This window comes from Trachinotus anak, unplaced genomic scaffold, assembly GCF_046630095.1.
Source record: "Trachinotus anak isolate AG129_WGS33_773 ecotype Australia unplaced genomic scaffold, CSIRO_AGI_Tana_v1 ptg000008l, whole genome shotgun sequence".
NCBI classification, from domain to species: Eukaryota; Metazoa; Chordata; class Actinopteri; order Carangiformes; family Carangidae; genus Trachinotus; species Trachinotus anak.
Window position 1 is genome coordinate 11,652,699 of NW_027273859.1, and position 15,746 is coordinate 11,668,444.

Here is a 15,746-nt window from a genome sequence, read left to right on the forward strand (position 1 = left end):
ATATTGTTCATCATCATGCTGTTTTCTTTTGCTCTCTTCCAGGTGGATCGGTCCTTTGGTGACCTCTCAAATGTAACAGTTTACTGGGAGGCTGACCCCAGCTCTGAGGAGGAGCTCCTTGGCAGGTTTGGGAACATCACCTTTGGTGTTGGTCAAAGATCAGAGAACATAATCATCAATGTGGGTCAGGATGATATCCCTGAGTTGGACAAGAGTTTCAAAGTGTCCTTGATTAATGTCTCCCATGGTCGCCTGGGTATCGAGACATCTGCTACTCTGACTGTGCTCGCCAGCGATGATCCCTATGGCGTTTTTGTATTTGCTAATATGACAAGGTCTGTCCGACTTCCTGAAAGTGACTCAACTGTCTCCCTCACCATCATGCGACAGAGAGGCCTGATGGGTCAGGTGTGTCCCACTGTAGAAGAGTTAGAAACTTTTCAAAGTATAGAAATCAAAACCACTTAAGATCACATAAATAATCTAGATGCCTGAACTGATGTGATATTTTCCAATTTTAATTTGTCCAGGTGCGAGTCACATATGAGACACTAAATGAGGCTGATCCAGAGCCTTTCAGGACCCAAGGGGTTGGGCGAGCCACTGAAGGGAGGGATTTTGTTCCCCTTCAGGATTCAGTTGTTTTCTTGGCCAATCAGAGTGAAGCAAACATCACCCTCCGAGTCCTGGATGATGAAGATCCAGAAAGAGATGAAGCAGTGTTTGTGAAGTTGATCAGTGTTCAACTCATCAAAGGAGAGCAGGAGAGGCTCAGTAAGACACTGACACTCCCACTGAGTGGGAAATCTTACATGAAAAAAATCATTTAATATATAATGATGCTTCAACCATACCATACTAAACTGATGATAATCTGTTCCTTCCAGTTTCCAATTCCCCCTCTCTGGGCCCCAAGACTGACACTGTAGCCCAGGTGATAGTCGAGGCCAGTGACGATGCTTTTGGAATCCTCCAGCTGTCAGCTTCTGCTGTCAGTGTAGCTGAGCACTATGTTGGGCCCATTATAAATGTCACACGTGTTGGGGGGATTTTTGCTGACGTATCTGTCAAGTTCAGAGCAGTGCCTTTGACCGCCAGAGTCAGTAAGTGTTGGCCATGTCGTACAGATTTGAATATTACACCATATAACTTGATTTGTTTGTGAGCAGACAAGTCCATGTGCGTGTGCATGTGTGTAATCCTATAGGTGAAGACTACAGTGTAGCTTCCAGTGATGTGGTCCTCTTAGAGGGGGAGTCCAGTAAGTCTGTACCCATCTATGTCATCAATGATGTGGTCCCTGAGCTGGAGGAGACTTTTCTCATCGAGCTGATCAACCAGACCACCGGAGGAGCTCTCCTGGGGGAGCTCACACGTGCCATCATCACCATACTGCCTTCTGATGACCCTTTTGGTGCCTTTGGTTAGTAGGCATTATCAAGGATATATTTCAGTTCTTGCATCTTATTTTGTCCTATTGCTCATTGTTAACCAAGCTCTTCATTTGATTTTATTTCAACCTAGTATTCCAGGCTGTTCCAATTACCATAGAGGAACCAGGATCTAACTCCATTGAGGTCACATTGCCAATTGTGCGTAATGCTGGTTCTATTGGCACAGTGGTGGTCCAATGGCAGGCCACTGTCGACGGTAAATTAGCAGTGGGAGACATCAGACCCACATCGGGAGAGGTTACATTTGTTCCTGGAGAGACCATGAAGATGCTCCGAGTTGAGATTTTAGCTGATGATGTACCTGAAATCACTGAGGTAAAAAAGCTGACAATGAAAATGCCATTGTGAACTATGTAAAATGATACTTGTTTGAAATATGTTACATAATTTTATTTACATGTGTCTTTTAAAGATAATTAAGGTGGAGCTCACTGGTGCCAGTAATGGAGGAAACCTTGGATCCGATACATCCGTTGACATAATAGTGCCTGCTAATGACAACCCATATGGGACAGTCTACTTTGAGCAGTCTGTTTACCGCATTCAGGAGCCACTGGAGGGCGTTTATAGAGCCAATATTACTGTTCGCAGGAGGTACTTTTAATTATTGTTTTTATCTGGAATAATGTTTTGTTTGTTTGTTTACTCCTACTCACATTAACCCCCCTTTTCCTGTTCACTGTCTTTTCTCTATCATACCCATCGCCTTTATTCCAGAGGCGGTCACTTTGGTCGCTTGGAGATTGTATACAGCACCTCTGAGATTGACATTGTTGGCTTGGCTCAGGCTGATGGCCAGAACCTGCCGATGTACTATGACCTCCCAAAACCTGGCGTTCCATCCACTACCCCCATTAGGACAGTTAATGTCACGGGTCAGAGAGATCCCTTGGCTGCATGTGCTGCTGCATGTCTGAGAGAGCTGGCCTGTCAGGCCTTCTCTCTGTCATCAGGGGTGGTCCCACCATCCTGCACTTGGGTGACTTCGGGGGCTGACCAGCTGACCTCTAAATCTCAGGTTTTGACTTACTCAAAAAACGTCACTGCAGCTGCTGTCCTGTTCAGCTCAAAGGCTGTGGCAGGGAGTGATTACACCCCTGTAACAGCTCAAAGTGCATTCATGGAAGACGGGTCAGGGGTCGCCAACCTCACAGTCCCAATCTTGACAGATAAATTCCCTGAAATGGATGAGAGCTTCTCCATACAGATCTTAAAGGTAAAACCCAATCATATATATATGTACTGCACTGTGTTATTTATGGTGCAACATTGCTTGTGGCAAAGTGTATAGCAAATAATGTTTTACCATGTATTGTTTGAAGGTAGGGCTGATTAATCTGACTGTGGCACAGAAGAACCTGCCTTCGATTGGCCAGCCAGACAAAGCTCTGGTGACCATAGGGATGAATGGAGATGCATTTGGCGTATTTTTGATATACACCCTCAGTCCCAACGCCACTAATGAGGGGCTCTATCTAGAGGTTCGGGAAGAGCCTGCGTTAGTGGTACCCCTGGTTATAGAGAGAAGAGGAGGGAATCTGGGCACTGTCACAGTGGAGTGGAGGTTTGTTGGCGGACAGGCCACACCAGATGCTGACTTCACTGGGACTCGAGGGAGTCTGGTCTTTGATGGTATGTGGATCACTCACTGATTGGTAATAGTATGTAGCTGTATAACCATGTAAAAACCAGCATCTTCTCTGAATGATACCTAGGTGCTTGCTTTCATTTTTGTAATAGTGGGTACTTTTTCCTCTCTGCCTGCAGGTGATCTGAAGAAGACAGTAGAGATAGTAATCAGAGATGATATTGAGCCAGAGGACAACGAGAGCCTCATGATCGGTTTAGTTAACACAGAGGGAGGAAGTCGAATCCTGCCCAGCTCTGACACTGTGACCATAGTGATACTGGCTAATGATAATGTGGCGGGGATAGTAGGATTCCATCCAGCCTCACGTTCCGTCATCGCCAGAGAGGGTGGGTAACTATTTTTGATAATTTGTGAATGTTTTTGGAAATTCAGTTTATATTATGCATCGTCCAGGATATGTCTCAGTCTTTTCAGTCTTATTTTAAACACATTATCACCCCATACTTCACATTACAAAACCTTTCCACTGTCCATGTCACTAGAAATGTGTCCTAATTATGAATGAGTGCAAGCATAAGGGAATACACTCATAGTAATAGCAGCATGCAGCAACAGGTGGGCCCTGTGCTTGTCTGTCATTATCTTGAAATTATTTATTCATGAGCCGTTGAAGTCTCCCTGAGTTGAATCCTTACAATTAGAGACCCTGACTTTCCTCTACTGGCATCTAAAGTATGAATGAGGCAGTTCACATTAGAAGTCAATAAATGTGCCCAACTTTACAAACTTATATTTGAACTCAGACAGTGGTTATCTGCAGATTTTGATGGCCAAATGTTAAATTTCAGACTGATTTAAATCTTAGTTGGGGCTTATGTACCACAACATCATCTTTTGATTCCATCACAGCATAAGATTTACATGATTTGAATCAAGAAATAGGGCAAACATTACTCTTGCCTCTGTATTAAGTGCTAGGGCTGACTATATTGTATTTCCTGTTACAGGTGAGACAATGTCCTTATTAGTGTTGAGAACGGCTCCAGGTCTGGGTAATGTCACTGTGGACTGGACTGTACATGGGCCCCTTGTACACCGGACCTTCACCCAAACCTCAGGGACACTTTTCTTTACAGAGGTAAATACTAGCTGGGGATCACTGAACAGTAAATTGTGGGATTATAATTAAACACGGTGATTGCACAGTATGGCGATGTGAACTTCGGAACGGGATATTGCTATTGTTATTTTTCTCTGTGCGTCATTGAAGGTGCCAAGGACTTATAAAATGATTCAATTTAAATGTTACAGCTATAATTTGGTATCTCCACCACTAATTAGGTATTTTGGGTGTGTCTCCTACAGAGAGAACTAAATGACACCATAGTCCTGAAACTTCTTGATGATGCCACACCAGAAGACAAAGATGAATACAAAGTTTCCTTGTCCAACATACAAACATTTGGTAATGCATCTGCTTTTATCTTTGTGGCAAAGCATGAGACCTTTGCAAGGAACCTTCAAATACCTCAAAATAACCCTGGTCAGAGTTCTTACCCAGATTAACATTCCCCTGACTTTCACACAGGTGTTGAGGTAACAGGCCATGCTGCCCTGGATGTTCAGGGCAGGGACGCAGTGCTTACTGTGGATACCAGCGATGAGCCCTATGGGCTGCTGACCATTGCCCCATCATCCCTTAGGGTGACCACAGAGGAACAGGACAGAACTATAAACATCTATGTCAATAGAGAGTTTGGAGCCTCAGGTCAGTGGGACAAGTACGAACACAAAAATGTGTACTAAATTAATCAGTTCCCTGTTGATTTATTCATTCCTTTTGTTAAGTGCCGAACACTATTTTGATAAGTTGGTTAAGCATATATGCATTGTAATTCTTTCCTTTATACCTGATATTATACCTAAATATTTGGGTACAGGGGCAGTAAATATCACCTATGAGGTTATAAGAGGTTCTCTACAAGACATGTCCCAGGTGGAGGGTGCTCTCGCGGATCCAGGACAAGACTTCATTTCTGGTACTGGATCTGTAATCCTTCAAGATGGACAGACTTCTGTTGGCATCCCTGTCACCATACTAGAGGTAAAGACCGTGGCTCTCTTCTTGTCTTTCGTCTGTCTGTTTATCAAACTTAAAACTTGACGATTGGTTATTGACACACGATCATGGTATGCTTTATCTACTGTGCTTCATTTATTTATTTTTTACTTCTTTCTTGTTGCTAAAAGGTGTATCTGCATCATTTGTGGAGGTGCAATATTTGTATTGTTGTATTGTTGTTTAGATGTATAATTTATACCTTTTTATTTCCATTTCTTTTATAAGGATGATATTCCAGAGTTGCAGGAGTTCTTCCTTGTCAACATAACATCAGCAGTACTCATCACGACCCTTGCCACTGTTCCCCAGCTAGGTAAGGAGCAATTTAACAGCTTAGAGCTGATCTGCACTACAGTTGTTGCTGAATTTCTTTATCTTTATCTTTGGCCATCATTACAGTGTCACAGTACAGGTAAAATTCTTAGCTGCTCTCTGTCATTGTTTCTCTCCATTTGTTTGGCTATTTCCGATGTATTTTTGCATTTTTGTAGTTTGTAACTGATATTACACCTAAATGATGAAACCACTTTCTTTCTTTTCTTTCTACAATTTCTCACCTTTTTCTTGTTTGATGAGTAGAGGTTGTGTATTGCACGTTGCCAGGTAAAATAAACATCCATATGTTTACATTTTTTGCCTAAATTGTCATGTAGTTTGAAGTACAAAATTCCTGTATGCTACATCAAACTACAACATTGCAGTTGACTTTCAAAATAGAAGAGCTTGTTAGTTACTACTTCTGCTTTTACATAACCCAAACCACTGTCCAATTTATGAATGAGTAACTTTAGAAAGTGATGAGTAGACAGAATACTACAAGCAGAACAGTACTTGGAGGCTCCCAGAATACTATCGGCCTTCTGCCTGGAGACACAGTAAACACACAGCTGCTCTTTTGGCAGCAGTCATTATGTGGCTTGGACAGTGAGACTGATGCTTTCCATGATTGAGGAAGCCTGGGGATTTGATGGGAGCAGAGTAGCACTGTGTGGTGAGGAGAGAGAAAGCCAAACTAAACCCATAGCTGGCCTCCCAGTGTCTTGGCTATACAGTCAATGGGAGAGGACTATTCAGGGGGGTCGTAAATCAGTCCACCCAAAGACTTGGCTGCTCAGCCTCCCAAGCCACTTACAGTAGACGCTTCTTAGCTGTAATCCCTCGCTCAAACGTACCATGACAGAAGTTAGATCCCCTACAGTTTCCTCTTGCACAGCTTGCTGTTGGTGCTTGCACTGTAGTTAAAGCCCTGAGGTCAGTGCTGACGCTGATACTAAACTTTTTACTACAGTTATTATAAACATTTGAGAGTCTTCATATGTTTCCTTTTGTATGTTGTCCTCTACCCAGACACCCAGGGTTTGGTGGCAGAGGTCAGCATTACTGCTAATGATGGAATTAGAGGAGTCATTGAATGGACAAACACCATGTAAGAAAAACATCCATAAATAATACATTTCTTATGATGATTTGCACATGCTCTAGTGAAAAAGCTTTTCTTAGCCAAATATATTCTCCTTTCCAGGTTTGAAGTGAACGAGTCAATTGGGGCACTGACTCTAGTGGCCTTTAGGAACAAGGGGTCATATGGAAATGTCTCTCTCTTGTTCTATGCTCAGAATCTGGAAGCTCAACAGGGACTGGACTACAATACCAGTGAAACGGTCAGATATTACACACAAATTCATTGACCAAGACATGACATAAACAGCACCTCACATTACACCTTTACCTTCATGAATATCCCTAAGGGCTAAGTCAAGAGCTGCTGGACTTGCTTTAGATTCTTGAAGACATTTTGCCTCTCATCTTAAAGGTTGCACTAAAGGCTCTCCAAGAATCTAAAGAAAATCCAGCTGCCCTTGATGTAGCCCCACTTGATATAACACTACTTGAATAACTGAGTCCTCTCAGACATGTAACAGCATCACGTTTTAAAGCTGACAACCCCTCTATCTACCCAGATGCTCCATTTTGTTGATGGCGAAAGGCATAAGTTTGTTGAAGTGCAGATCATTGATGATGCCATTCCAGAGGGAGCTGAGAGATTTCAGCTCATCCTGGCTGAGCCTTCCCCTGGACTGGAGCTGGGCACCAATACCACAGGTAGAAATAAGGGCAGAATAGCATACTATAGAGTTTCTGAAATTTCTGAGTCAAACTGCATAAGGTAGTGGAACATAAGCTTCCAGTGCACATTCAGTTAAAATGTGCAATACAAAATGTGCAATTCATGGTAAAGACTTCGTAGAGCTTTGAGTTAAGAGGGTTAGGAGTTTAATAAGTTAACAAAATATGAGAAAAAAAGAGGTCTTATACCATGGTCACAGAAAACACTTGTTTCTAATTGGCTGCCAGATTTTTTTTCACTTGTAGGACTTTTAAAATCCTATATCGGGAAACCTCAAACATAGTGACAGTGAACAGTTGCATCCCTGTTCTATATAAATGTACTATGTTGGTAGAGACCATAAGAATTCTCGTCCCGTGCCATTACACTTATTGCAGCAACATTAGTATTATGAATTATGTTTTGTTCATAAGCATGAAGCAGATTTATTCTCATCTGCTCATACTGTACACAACTCTGATTTTATCTGACTAAACTACAACTTTCTCTACTCTTGTAGCAACCGTGAAAATCCTGGCCAGTGACGATGGACATGGTGTCATTTCCTTCAACACTAGTGAGCATTTCTTGTTAAGAGAGCCCACATCTGTGTCAGGGCTGAGTGAGAGTGTGGCCACCTTGTACGTGGTTCGGAACCCAGAGGAAGGCACATTTGGCACCGTAACTGTTCAGTTTACCATCACTGATACCAACGGCAGCCTAGCAGAGGACGATTTGATGCCATCACATGGGTTTGTGGTACTGGAGGATGGAGTTAGATTTAAGGTGAGGAAAAACAGATTTTGCTGGCTAAAGCATTTAACACATACATAAGAATACATTGAGAAATGGTACTGTAGAGACCACAGTACCATTCAGTACCGTCAATACCGTCAGTATTTACTTATTTCAAATATTAATATTAAAAGGTTTTTTGTGTTTGAAACAGCATATATATTGTGATTTATCAGCAGTCGTTTAGTTTCATCTGTTTTCTTTCAGATGCTGGAGATCTGGGCAGTACTGGATGCTGAGCCTGAAGTGAATGAAACCTTCACCGTGACCCTGTCTAACCCAACAGGAGGTGCACGGCTGGGTGACCAACTCCAAACCTTCATCACTGTCCTAGAGAACTTGGCTCCATCTGGCTTGTTCCGCATTGGACCCACACTCAACAGGTCGCAATACAGCTGAAACTTCAAATGTCATATTCATTTATGTTTAATGTCATTTGTATGTGATGGTGTGAAAATACAAATACACAAATCTGCACGCAAACATACTTGTGCAAAAACATATTTATGTAGTCTTATTGTTTATTGTGTATTTTCTGTACAGAACTAACACAGAAGTGGTTGCTAATGAAGGTGGCAGAACAGTCTTCCTCACTGTGTCTCGCAGTAATGGTCTGGAGTCAGCTGTCAGTGTGGAATGGGAAACACAGTCTGATACAGCTGTTGCCTCTGGTGAGACCAATAAATATTTTAATTCAAAGTCACCCCAACCTCCTGAATGCTCATAAACTCCCCTCTTTTCTTCTTTAATCCCGCTTTCTTTCCAATAAGTAATGCAAATAGAATGTTTTTTCCTTATTTCCTCTAGCGGGTCACCTCTCAGTGATGGCTGTTTACCAGAGCTTTGAGGACAGCCCCACCGCTGCTTGGTGCTCCCTTCCTGAAGGGCTTTCCTTCCTGGCTATGAGGCTGGACAGGAGGCCCATTGTTGGATCCTCCCACACCTTGGCCACTCTGTATCGATGGCAGGGTATATTCGTGCCATTAGAGGTAGGGCAACAACAACATTGTCCCTCAACCAGCACATGATATTCCTACTATTAACACATACAGTGTGCTTGAGAGTCAAAACCAGTGGGATTTGGATTAGCAGTGTAAATACTGTAAATTACATTTTTAGCATTAAAATCTCCCTGTCTTTTGGCCATTACAGTCTGTTAGGATACAGGACCCAAGCTCTTGTGTTGGGTTTGCAGTGAACGGTTCTACCTACGTAGCCATTACACATAGTGGTCCTCCTTTCTCCCCTGCTGCCAACCTCAGCATCTTCAAACTGCAGAAGGACCTCAATGTCACACTGGTATGCATAAAAACAATCATGGTACAATGTTACTATCAGATTTTTGTTCATTACTTTAGCACTGTGTCATCACACGTTTTATTTTCACATGATTTGAGGAAATCTGATTTCTTTAGGAACAAACATTAGGTGTTGAGGCTCTGGATGTGAAACACTTCTCCACTGAAGGCAGAGATTATCTAATAGTATCAAGCCAGGTGAGGCCGACTCTTCCACTGTTTAGAGAGATCTTCAATTGTTTTCAGTTATATCAAGATAATTAAAAACAGGTAAAGACTGAACTCAAGTTTTATTACTTTGTATGCTTCCTGCTACAGATTTTTGTTTGGAGTGGAGGCTCATTCACCCTCCTCCAGACTCTCGACTTCGAACAGGACATCCTTAGTGTGACTCCATTCACTCATGCAGCTGTTTCCTACCTGGTCGTGTGCATAGACAGACAGACTGTCAGTTGTCTCCTGTTTCAATGGACCAGTGGAAGGTTTCAGAATCCACAGCCTCTCCCTCTCACCGGCAGAGCCAGTCAAGTGGAGACAATCAACACAAGAGCAGAGGACACTCTACTGTTGGTTGCTGTTGAAGGTGACCCATCTTGCCCTGACCTCACATAACATTAATGAATGCTGTTATGTTTATTTCAATAACTACTGTCAATCTTGTTGTATTTGGAAATATGTGAGCTGATGTGTCAAGCAAAACTAGTGAATTAAAGAGGTTCTATCTTATTTTTCTGTGGTGCAGAGATTATATTTTTTAAAAATGTCCTTCAATGAGAGTCAGGTGAGCTTTGTCAACACTATGGTAAGAGGATGGTTGCGTTGCACAGGGTACTTTCTAGAGGATTGTACGGTGGTTAGATGTTGGTTAGCATAGTGGGAAGAAGTCAGTGAATCATAATTTAGAAGGCACAAAGAAACTATGTGTCTGTTACAGAAAAAACAGCCTTGTTCTGTTGTCTAACCTAAGATGAGAAAATTCACAATGTGGACCGATCATATATTTATACCATGCTCTGTGTATTTTGATGAGACATAATCTCTCTGAGTCTGCAAAAGTGGTGAGTTTTCTTAGTTCAGACCTGTTGTGGGTTATGGGAAAGGCTTCAGCGTGGAGCAGAGCAGAGCCACAGATGGACTCAGAGGTTGTAATTTGTCAGTCTTGGGTGTGTCAGTCAGACCAGTCCTTACTTTGCATAAACATGCTATTCTAGCATGAAAGAAGTTAAGTCGGTGTGTGTTTTGTGTGCCTGTATCTTTCTCCAGGTCTCTCTCCATCCTGTGAGGTGTTACAGTGGAGGTCAGGGCAGCCTTCACCACAGCTGTATCAGTCCATCCCTCACCCAGGCCTTACATCCATTCACTCATTCACTGCTCCATCTGGGATCAGTAAGCATAAATGTCAACTGCTTTGCTTGTAAAGATATCTGTTGTCAGTTTTATCTAGTTGTGTTTTTTAGCTGTACTATTAAAATCAGATGACCAGACACCATGCTAAAATCAATGAAATCTCTTTTCTTCCTCATAGCTTATGCCCTCCTAGCTGGAAGAAATGGCTCATCACTGTACTCCTGGAGGTCTGATGTTAACCTGTTTGCCATGATCCTGAGGGCGCCTCCAGCCATTAGCTTCCTCTCTCTTATTGTCCCATCAATCAACGCCACCAAGACTCTCTTGGCTTCCACTGAGGAGAATAGCTCCACTGTTTATGAATTTGTTTCTGTCTCCAATCAGTCTGACTTCATACCCAGGTACCCAAGTTATTTAAGTCATAGTCATTTGTTCTGAAAGCAAATCCTACTCTAGAGGATATAAGATACAATGAAAGTTAAATAATGTTGTATGTGTTTTTCTTTATTTTCTCATATTCAGTTTTGGGGAGTTGCACTTTGCACCAGGTGACAGCGAGCTAGAAATAGCGGTGAACATTATTGATGATGACATCCCTGAGATACAGGAGTATTTCCATGTCAGCCTGAAGAATCCGAAAGGCGGGGCTGAGATTGGATTTGGTGGTCAGGTGACTGTAATTGTCCCAACCAACGATGATGCCCATGGAGTCATTGGTTTTGCTCAAGTAAGCAGATAAACATTTGTCCATCATGTTAAGAACCATATTTTTAATATTTCCAGGGATATTTTTTAAGTACCACAAAAAGCCAGTTTAATATTGAAATATTTTATCATTATTATATCTTTGCAGAATTCAATATCTATGGAAGTAGAGGAGTTGGAGCAAAATAATCAAATTTCTCTCAATGTGGAGAGGAGAAGAGGGACTTTTGGCAGACTGACTGTTCACTGGGCTGCCAGTGGCAGTCTGGCAGACATTTACCCCACTTCAGGAGTGGTGAGTAAATCTTGGCCTTCTGTCACACAAAGGGCATATAACTGTATGTATTGATAACGTGTTTGAAAATGAAATGTTTACCAAAATAAGCAATGGCAGAATTTTAATGTTGTATCACATATGCAAGGAGTCAATTTAAAATTTTATTTTCCCTCATAGGTAACGTTCTCAGAGGAGCAGTCTGTGGCCGTCATCTCACTGGCTGTAATAGCAGATGGTGTCCCAGAGCTGAGAGAAAGTGTCACTATCACCCTCATGGATGTCACCACTGTGGGGCTGCAGGACCTACAACAGGCTGCAGTCATTGACAAGCAGCGAGCACAAGCTTTACTCATCATCCTGCCAAATGGCTCTCCCTATGGGGTGATTGGATGGCATCTGGACTCCCAATTTACACTAACACAAGAACCACAGAGTAAGAATTTCTGTGGAATAAAATCAATGAATGACTAATGACCAATGGGTTTTCACTGGATCACAGAAGTTAATTACCAAATACCTGATTTTTTTGGGGTGACGTTTCTTAAGGAGCTATTGCGGTAATCACATATTTACTGTAAGGTAGATTTGCCATGATTTCCAGGATGTGAAGTAATTTAGGATTTGTCTAAATCTGTGTATTGGAAGCTGGCCCTCTTTATTCACCTGCATGCCCATGCAGGGGATGTTTTTTTTTTTGTTTTTTTTACATTGGCTTATGTAAACTCCCATTTCTCCCGCCCCACAGGGACTCCAGTCAATGTGACTCTCTCCATAGTAAGGGAGCAGGGCTCTTCAGGTGAGGTGGCAATCCATTACCAGACCAGGCCAGCCCTGTACCAGCCCCCATCCAACCAAGCCACAGCAGGAAAGGACTATACCGCCAAAGACGACACCATCATCATGATAAATGGTGCTACTGTGGCCCTTGTCACTGTCACAATTCTGCCGGTAAGGGTGGCCTGATGGGTAATGGAGAAGTTTATTAAATCTACTTGGGAAAAGAAAAAATATATTTGGAATTTGACTAATTTTAGCTATTTTAGGCCATACAAACTTAAAAAGCATCAATGTATCAATCTCCATTCTGATAAAGGCAATAACAGTGTTTTTTTGCATAATCTCAGTCACACTTTTAGTCTTCCTGTCCTACATCTTACACCTCCCACACTTGTCGTGACTAACCCTTAAATGGCTTGTGTAGGCCATCAATAAAGGGATAAATCAATTTCTTTCCCTCCTTGTTTCCTCCTCTTCAATTCAAACAGAAATAATCATTAACCGTCAAAAAACTATACCATCTCTTACCATTACTCCTTAAATCTTTCTCACCCTACCAGAAACATTTGTTGGCTCGTGGTGCACTTTTAACTGCAGTTGTAAGCACCAAATTAATTTAAAGACACATCTTATAAATTTTTTTTTTAATGTGTCTATAAAATAGATGGAGAGCATCTGTCTATATACTTGTATGTTTTCTATTATTTCATTTCTATGAACATATGTGTTTTCTAAGGATGAGATTCCAGAGCTGGCAGAGAGTTTCCTGGTGAATATCACCAGCGTGGAGCTAGTTAGTGGGTCAGCTGGAGCAGGGCAGCCCAGTGTGAAGAGGCTCGGTATGGAAGTAGCAGAGGTCACCATCCAGGAGAACGATGACCCTCGAGGGATTCTGCAGTTTAATGTCTCTGAGGTGAGCACAGGTTTATCTCTGTGACTATGATTGGGACATGAACATACAGACATTCAACTTCTCAACTTACGCAATAGTGACACACTGGTCTCATAATAATATTATATCTTAATTAGTGAGTAAGTAAGTCAAGCTTTATTTACAAAGCAGTTTTCAAAACAGAAGTTACGAAGTGGTAATTAGTGCTAATTATAAAGTGCCTCTGAACATCTTGTACAGGATGTCCCTGGAAGTGTGCTGGCATATGAAATACCACCACCAGACAACATCCTCTATCTGTCAGTGGCGCGACTTGCTGGTACAACCGGAAGACTGGTCATCTACTGGGAGGCACAGCCAGTCACTGCCGATCTTAACGATTTCAGCCCCACATCTGGAAACATCACCTTTCAAGATGGGCAGGTAAATGGATTGATTGTCCTGGTTTGAAATTAACCTGCCCTAAAGATCACATCAACCCATGAAGTAAAGCTGTCCACAGGTTACTGTTCAGTATTTGCAAGGTGTTAGCTTGTGTTCCCTAATTCTCCTTTATTTTTAGAGAGAAGGCGGAATTGCCATCACCATCGTGGATGATGAACAGGTGGAGCCTTTGGAGACCTTTAGAGTGAATTTGCTGCGTGTGATTGGTGGTGCTCGACTTGGAGAAGTGACCTCTGTAACTATCAGTATTCCAGCCAACGACTCACCTCTTGGACGATTTGGATTTCAGGAACTGGAGGTGAATCTGAAATCCCTCTATTATCATAATAATGATTTTCTACTTAGTTATAAGACCCCATGATACAATGAAGAATATACTGTTTTTACTGTTTAAATACCATATAGAAAAGGCTGGAATTAATTCATACTGTCAGCATTGATTTTGTTAGAAGCACAACATTTCATGTCTGACAAAGGTCCATGTCGAACCATTGTGTCCTCTCTAAGGTCACTGTCAGTGAGCCAGAGTTTGTGGATGATCCTGCTGCTGTGGCAACACTAGCAGTGTTGCGTAGTACTGGAGGTGAGGGGGCAGTGACACTGGTGTGGCAGCTGGAAGACCAGGCCACAGATGACCTTTCACCTTTCAATGGAACTCTTGTCTTCACTGAGGTACAGTATGAAAAGGGTGGTGTTGCTGGCCCACCAGCTACAATTTTATTGTTTTTATTGACTGATTTAGCCATCTTGTAATAATAACATCCAACAATACTCACTCTTTAATCTTTTATCTTTATGCATTACAAGTTTCTTCATGAAGCCTGCTATGCCTTTCATACTTTACAGACTGAGTCTATGAAGACATTTGTGATTAGAACCCTCACTGACTCTGTACTGGAAGGCGAGGAACATTTCACTGTCCGGCTGTTTCCTGCTGAGAGCGGTGCTGTCATCGACCCATTAAATGGTTAGCATTTATGAAAAAGTTAAATGGCCAGTGCGTTAATTGATTGAAGAAATACCCAATTTTTTCACTATCTGTCCTACCTTCTCTGATCTGTTATGTGCTATGCAGGCATGGTCACCATCACTATCAGGGCAGACAAGGCTGCCCTTGGGATTATTGGAATAGCAGAGTCCTCCAAGAGCATCCTCATTGGAGAACCTCAGGGAGATTACGATGGCAGTGCTGTGGTCAGGTGAGATACTGTAGACATTATACTGTATACTGTATACTGTATACTGTAACCTGAAACAAGAGATAAGAGCTTTGAATTTCTCTGCTGCCATTTATTCTAATTAGAATTTTTTTGTCTGTTTATGTGTGTATTCCCCAGCCTTGTGCGAGGGCCAGGTTTGTTTGGAGAGGTTCAGGTGTACTGGAATATCACTCCAGCTGTGGTTTCAGAGTTTGAAGCGATCTCTGGTACCGTGACTATGAGAGACAGACAGTCTGTTGCCACCATTATTCTAAAGGTACCGAGTAATGTAGATTTTAGAGTCCATTGAAATGAAATGAAATTCAATTGAATTCATTGAAATGAGCATATTGCCGGTATCTGTGCAATGCAGAATGCTCATACACAGACCAAAATGCATCATAATTGTGGATTTCTGTGTGCTTTCTATAAAATTGTCCCTGTCATATGTGTTATGACTTTAGGCACTGGATGATGAACTTCCTGAAGAGCGCCGGGAGTACAGGCTTGCACTGACCTCTGCTACCTCAGGACTGGAAATAAGTCCCATAGCCAGGCATGCCAGGGTTATAATGGCAGCCAGTGACAACCCCTATGGCCTTTTCACCTTCACCCAGCACCAGCTCACAGCAACAGAGGAGGAGCGAATGGTGAGGTCATGAAAATGAGCCTGACATATATAAATCTGCTGTATGATGTAGGCATATTAACAAATGGGGTTGTGTCTCCAGAGTCACT

The 15,746-nt window shown here is 42.2% G+C and overlaps 1 protein-coding gene across 2 annotated transcripts in view; it reads left to right on the forward strand.

Annotated features, from left to right (window-relative positions):
• Positions 1–15,746, forward strand: part of adgrv1 (adhesion G protein-coupled receptor V1) — a 108,582-nt gene that overhangs the window by 33,679 nt on the left and 59,157 nt on the right. The window contains exons 29-67 of one of the 2 annotated variants that reach the window (XM_071482616.1): positions 43–408; positions 531–774; positions 888–1,103; positions 1,208–1,423; positions 1,525–1,769; positions 1,867–2,048; positions 2,172–2,670; positions 2,777–3,086; positions 3,222–3,431; positions 4,053–4,183; positions 4,411–4,510; positions 4,634–4,813; positions 4,986–5,149; positions 5,393–5,480; positions 5,747–5,770; positions 6,515–6,593; positions 6,690–6,828; positions 7,129–7,270; positions 7,795–8,060; positions 8,277–8,452; positions 8,613–8,740; positions 8,877–9,058; positions 9,222–9,368; positions 9,485–9,565; positions 9,686–9,950; positions 10,631–10,753; positions 10,893–11,115; positions 11,237–11,441; positions 11,568–11,714; positions 11,874–12,129; positions 12,442–12,644; positions 13,210–13,386; positions 13,606–13,788; positions 13,928–14,107; positions 14,317–14,481; positions 14,656–14,776; positions 14,885–15,008; positions 15,147–15,285; positions 15,473–15,658. In XM_071482616.1, coding sequence (XP_071338717.1) covers positions 43–408; positions 531–774; positions 888–1,103; positions 1,208–1,423; positions 1,525–1,769; positions 1,867–2,048; positions 2,172–2,670; positions 2,777–3,086; positions 3,222–3,431; positions 4,053–4,183; positions 4,411–4,510; positions 4,634–4,813; positions 4,986–5,149; positions 5,393–5,480; positions 5,747–5,770; positions 6,515–6,593; positions 6,690–6,828; positions 7,129–7,270; positions 7,795–8,060; positions 8,277–8,452; positions 8,613–8,740; positions 8,877–9,058; positions 9,222–9,368; positions 9,485–9,565; positions 9,686–9,950; positions 10,631–10,753; positions 10,893–11,115; positions 11,237–11,441; positions 11,568–11,714; positions 11,874–12,129; positions 12,442–12,644; positions 13,210–13,386; positions 13,606–13,788; positions 13,928–14,107; positions 14,317–14,481; positions 14,656–14,776; positions 14,885–15,008; positions 15,147–15,285; positions 15,473–15,658 — 7,212 coding nt within the window. The remainder of the gene's footprint in view (positions 1–42; positions 409–530; positions 775–887; positions 1,104–1,207; positions 1,424–1,524; positions 1,770–1,866; positions 2,049–2,171; positions 2,671–2,776; positions 3,087–3,221; positions 3,432–4,052; positions 4,184–4,410; positions 4,511–4,633; positions 4,814–4,985; positions 5,150–5,392; positions 5,481–5,746; positions 5,771–6,514; positions 6,594–6,689; positions 6,829–7,128; positions 7,271–7,794; positions 8,061–8,276; positions 8,453–8,612; positions 8,741–8,876; positions 9,059–9,221; positions 9,369–9,484; positions 9,566–9,685; positions 9,951–10,630; positions 10,754–10,892; positions 11,116–11,236; positions 11,442–11,567; positions 11,715–11,873; positions 12,130–12,441; positions 12,645–13,209; positions 13,387–13,605; positions 13,789–13,927; positions 14,108–14,316; positions 14,482–14,655; positions 14,777–14,884; positions 15,009–15,146; positions 15,286–15,472; positions 15,659–15,746) is intronic. The other variant, XM_071482617.1, reaches the window with a different exon arrangement.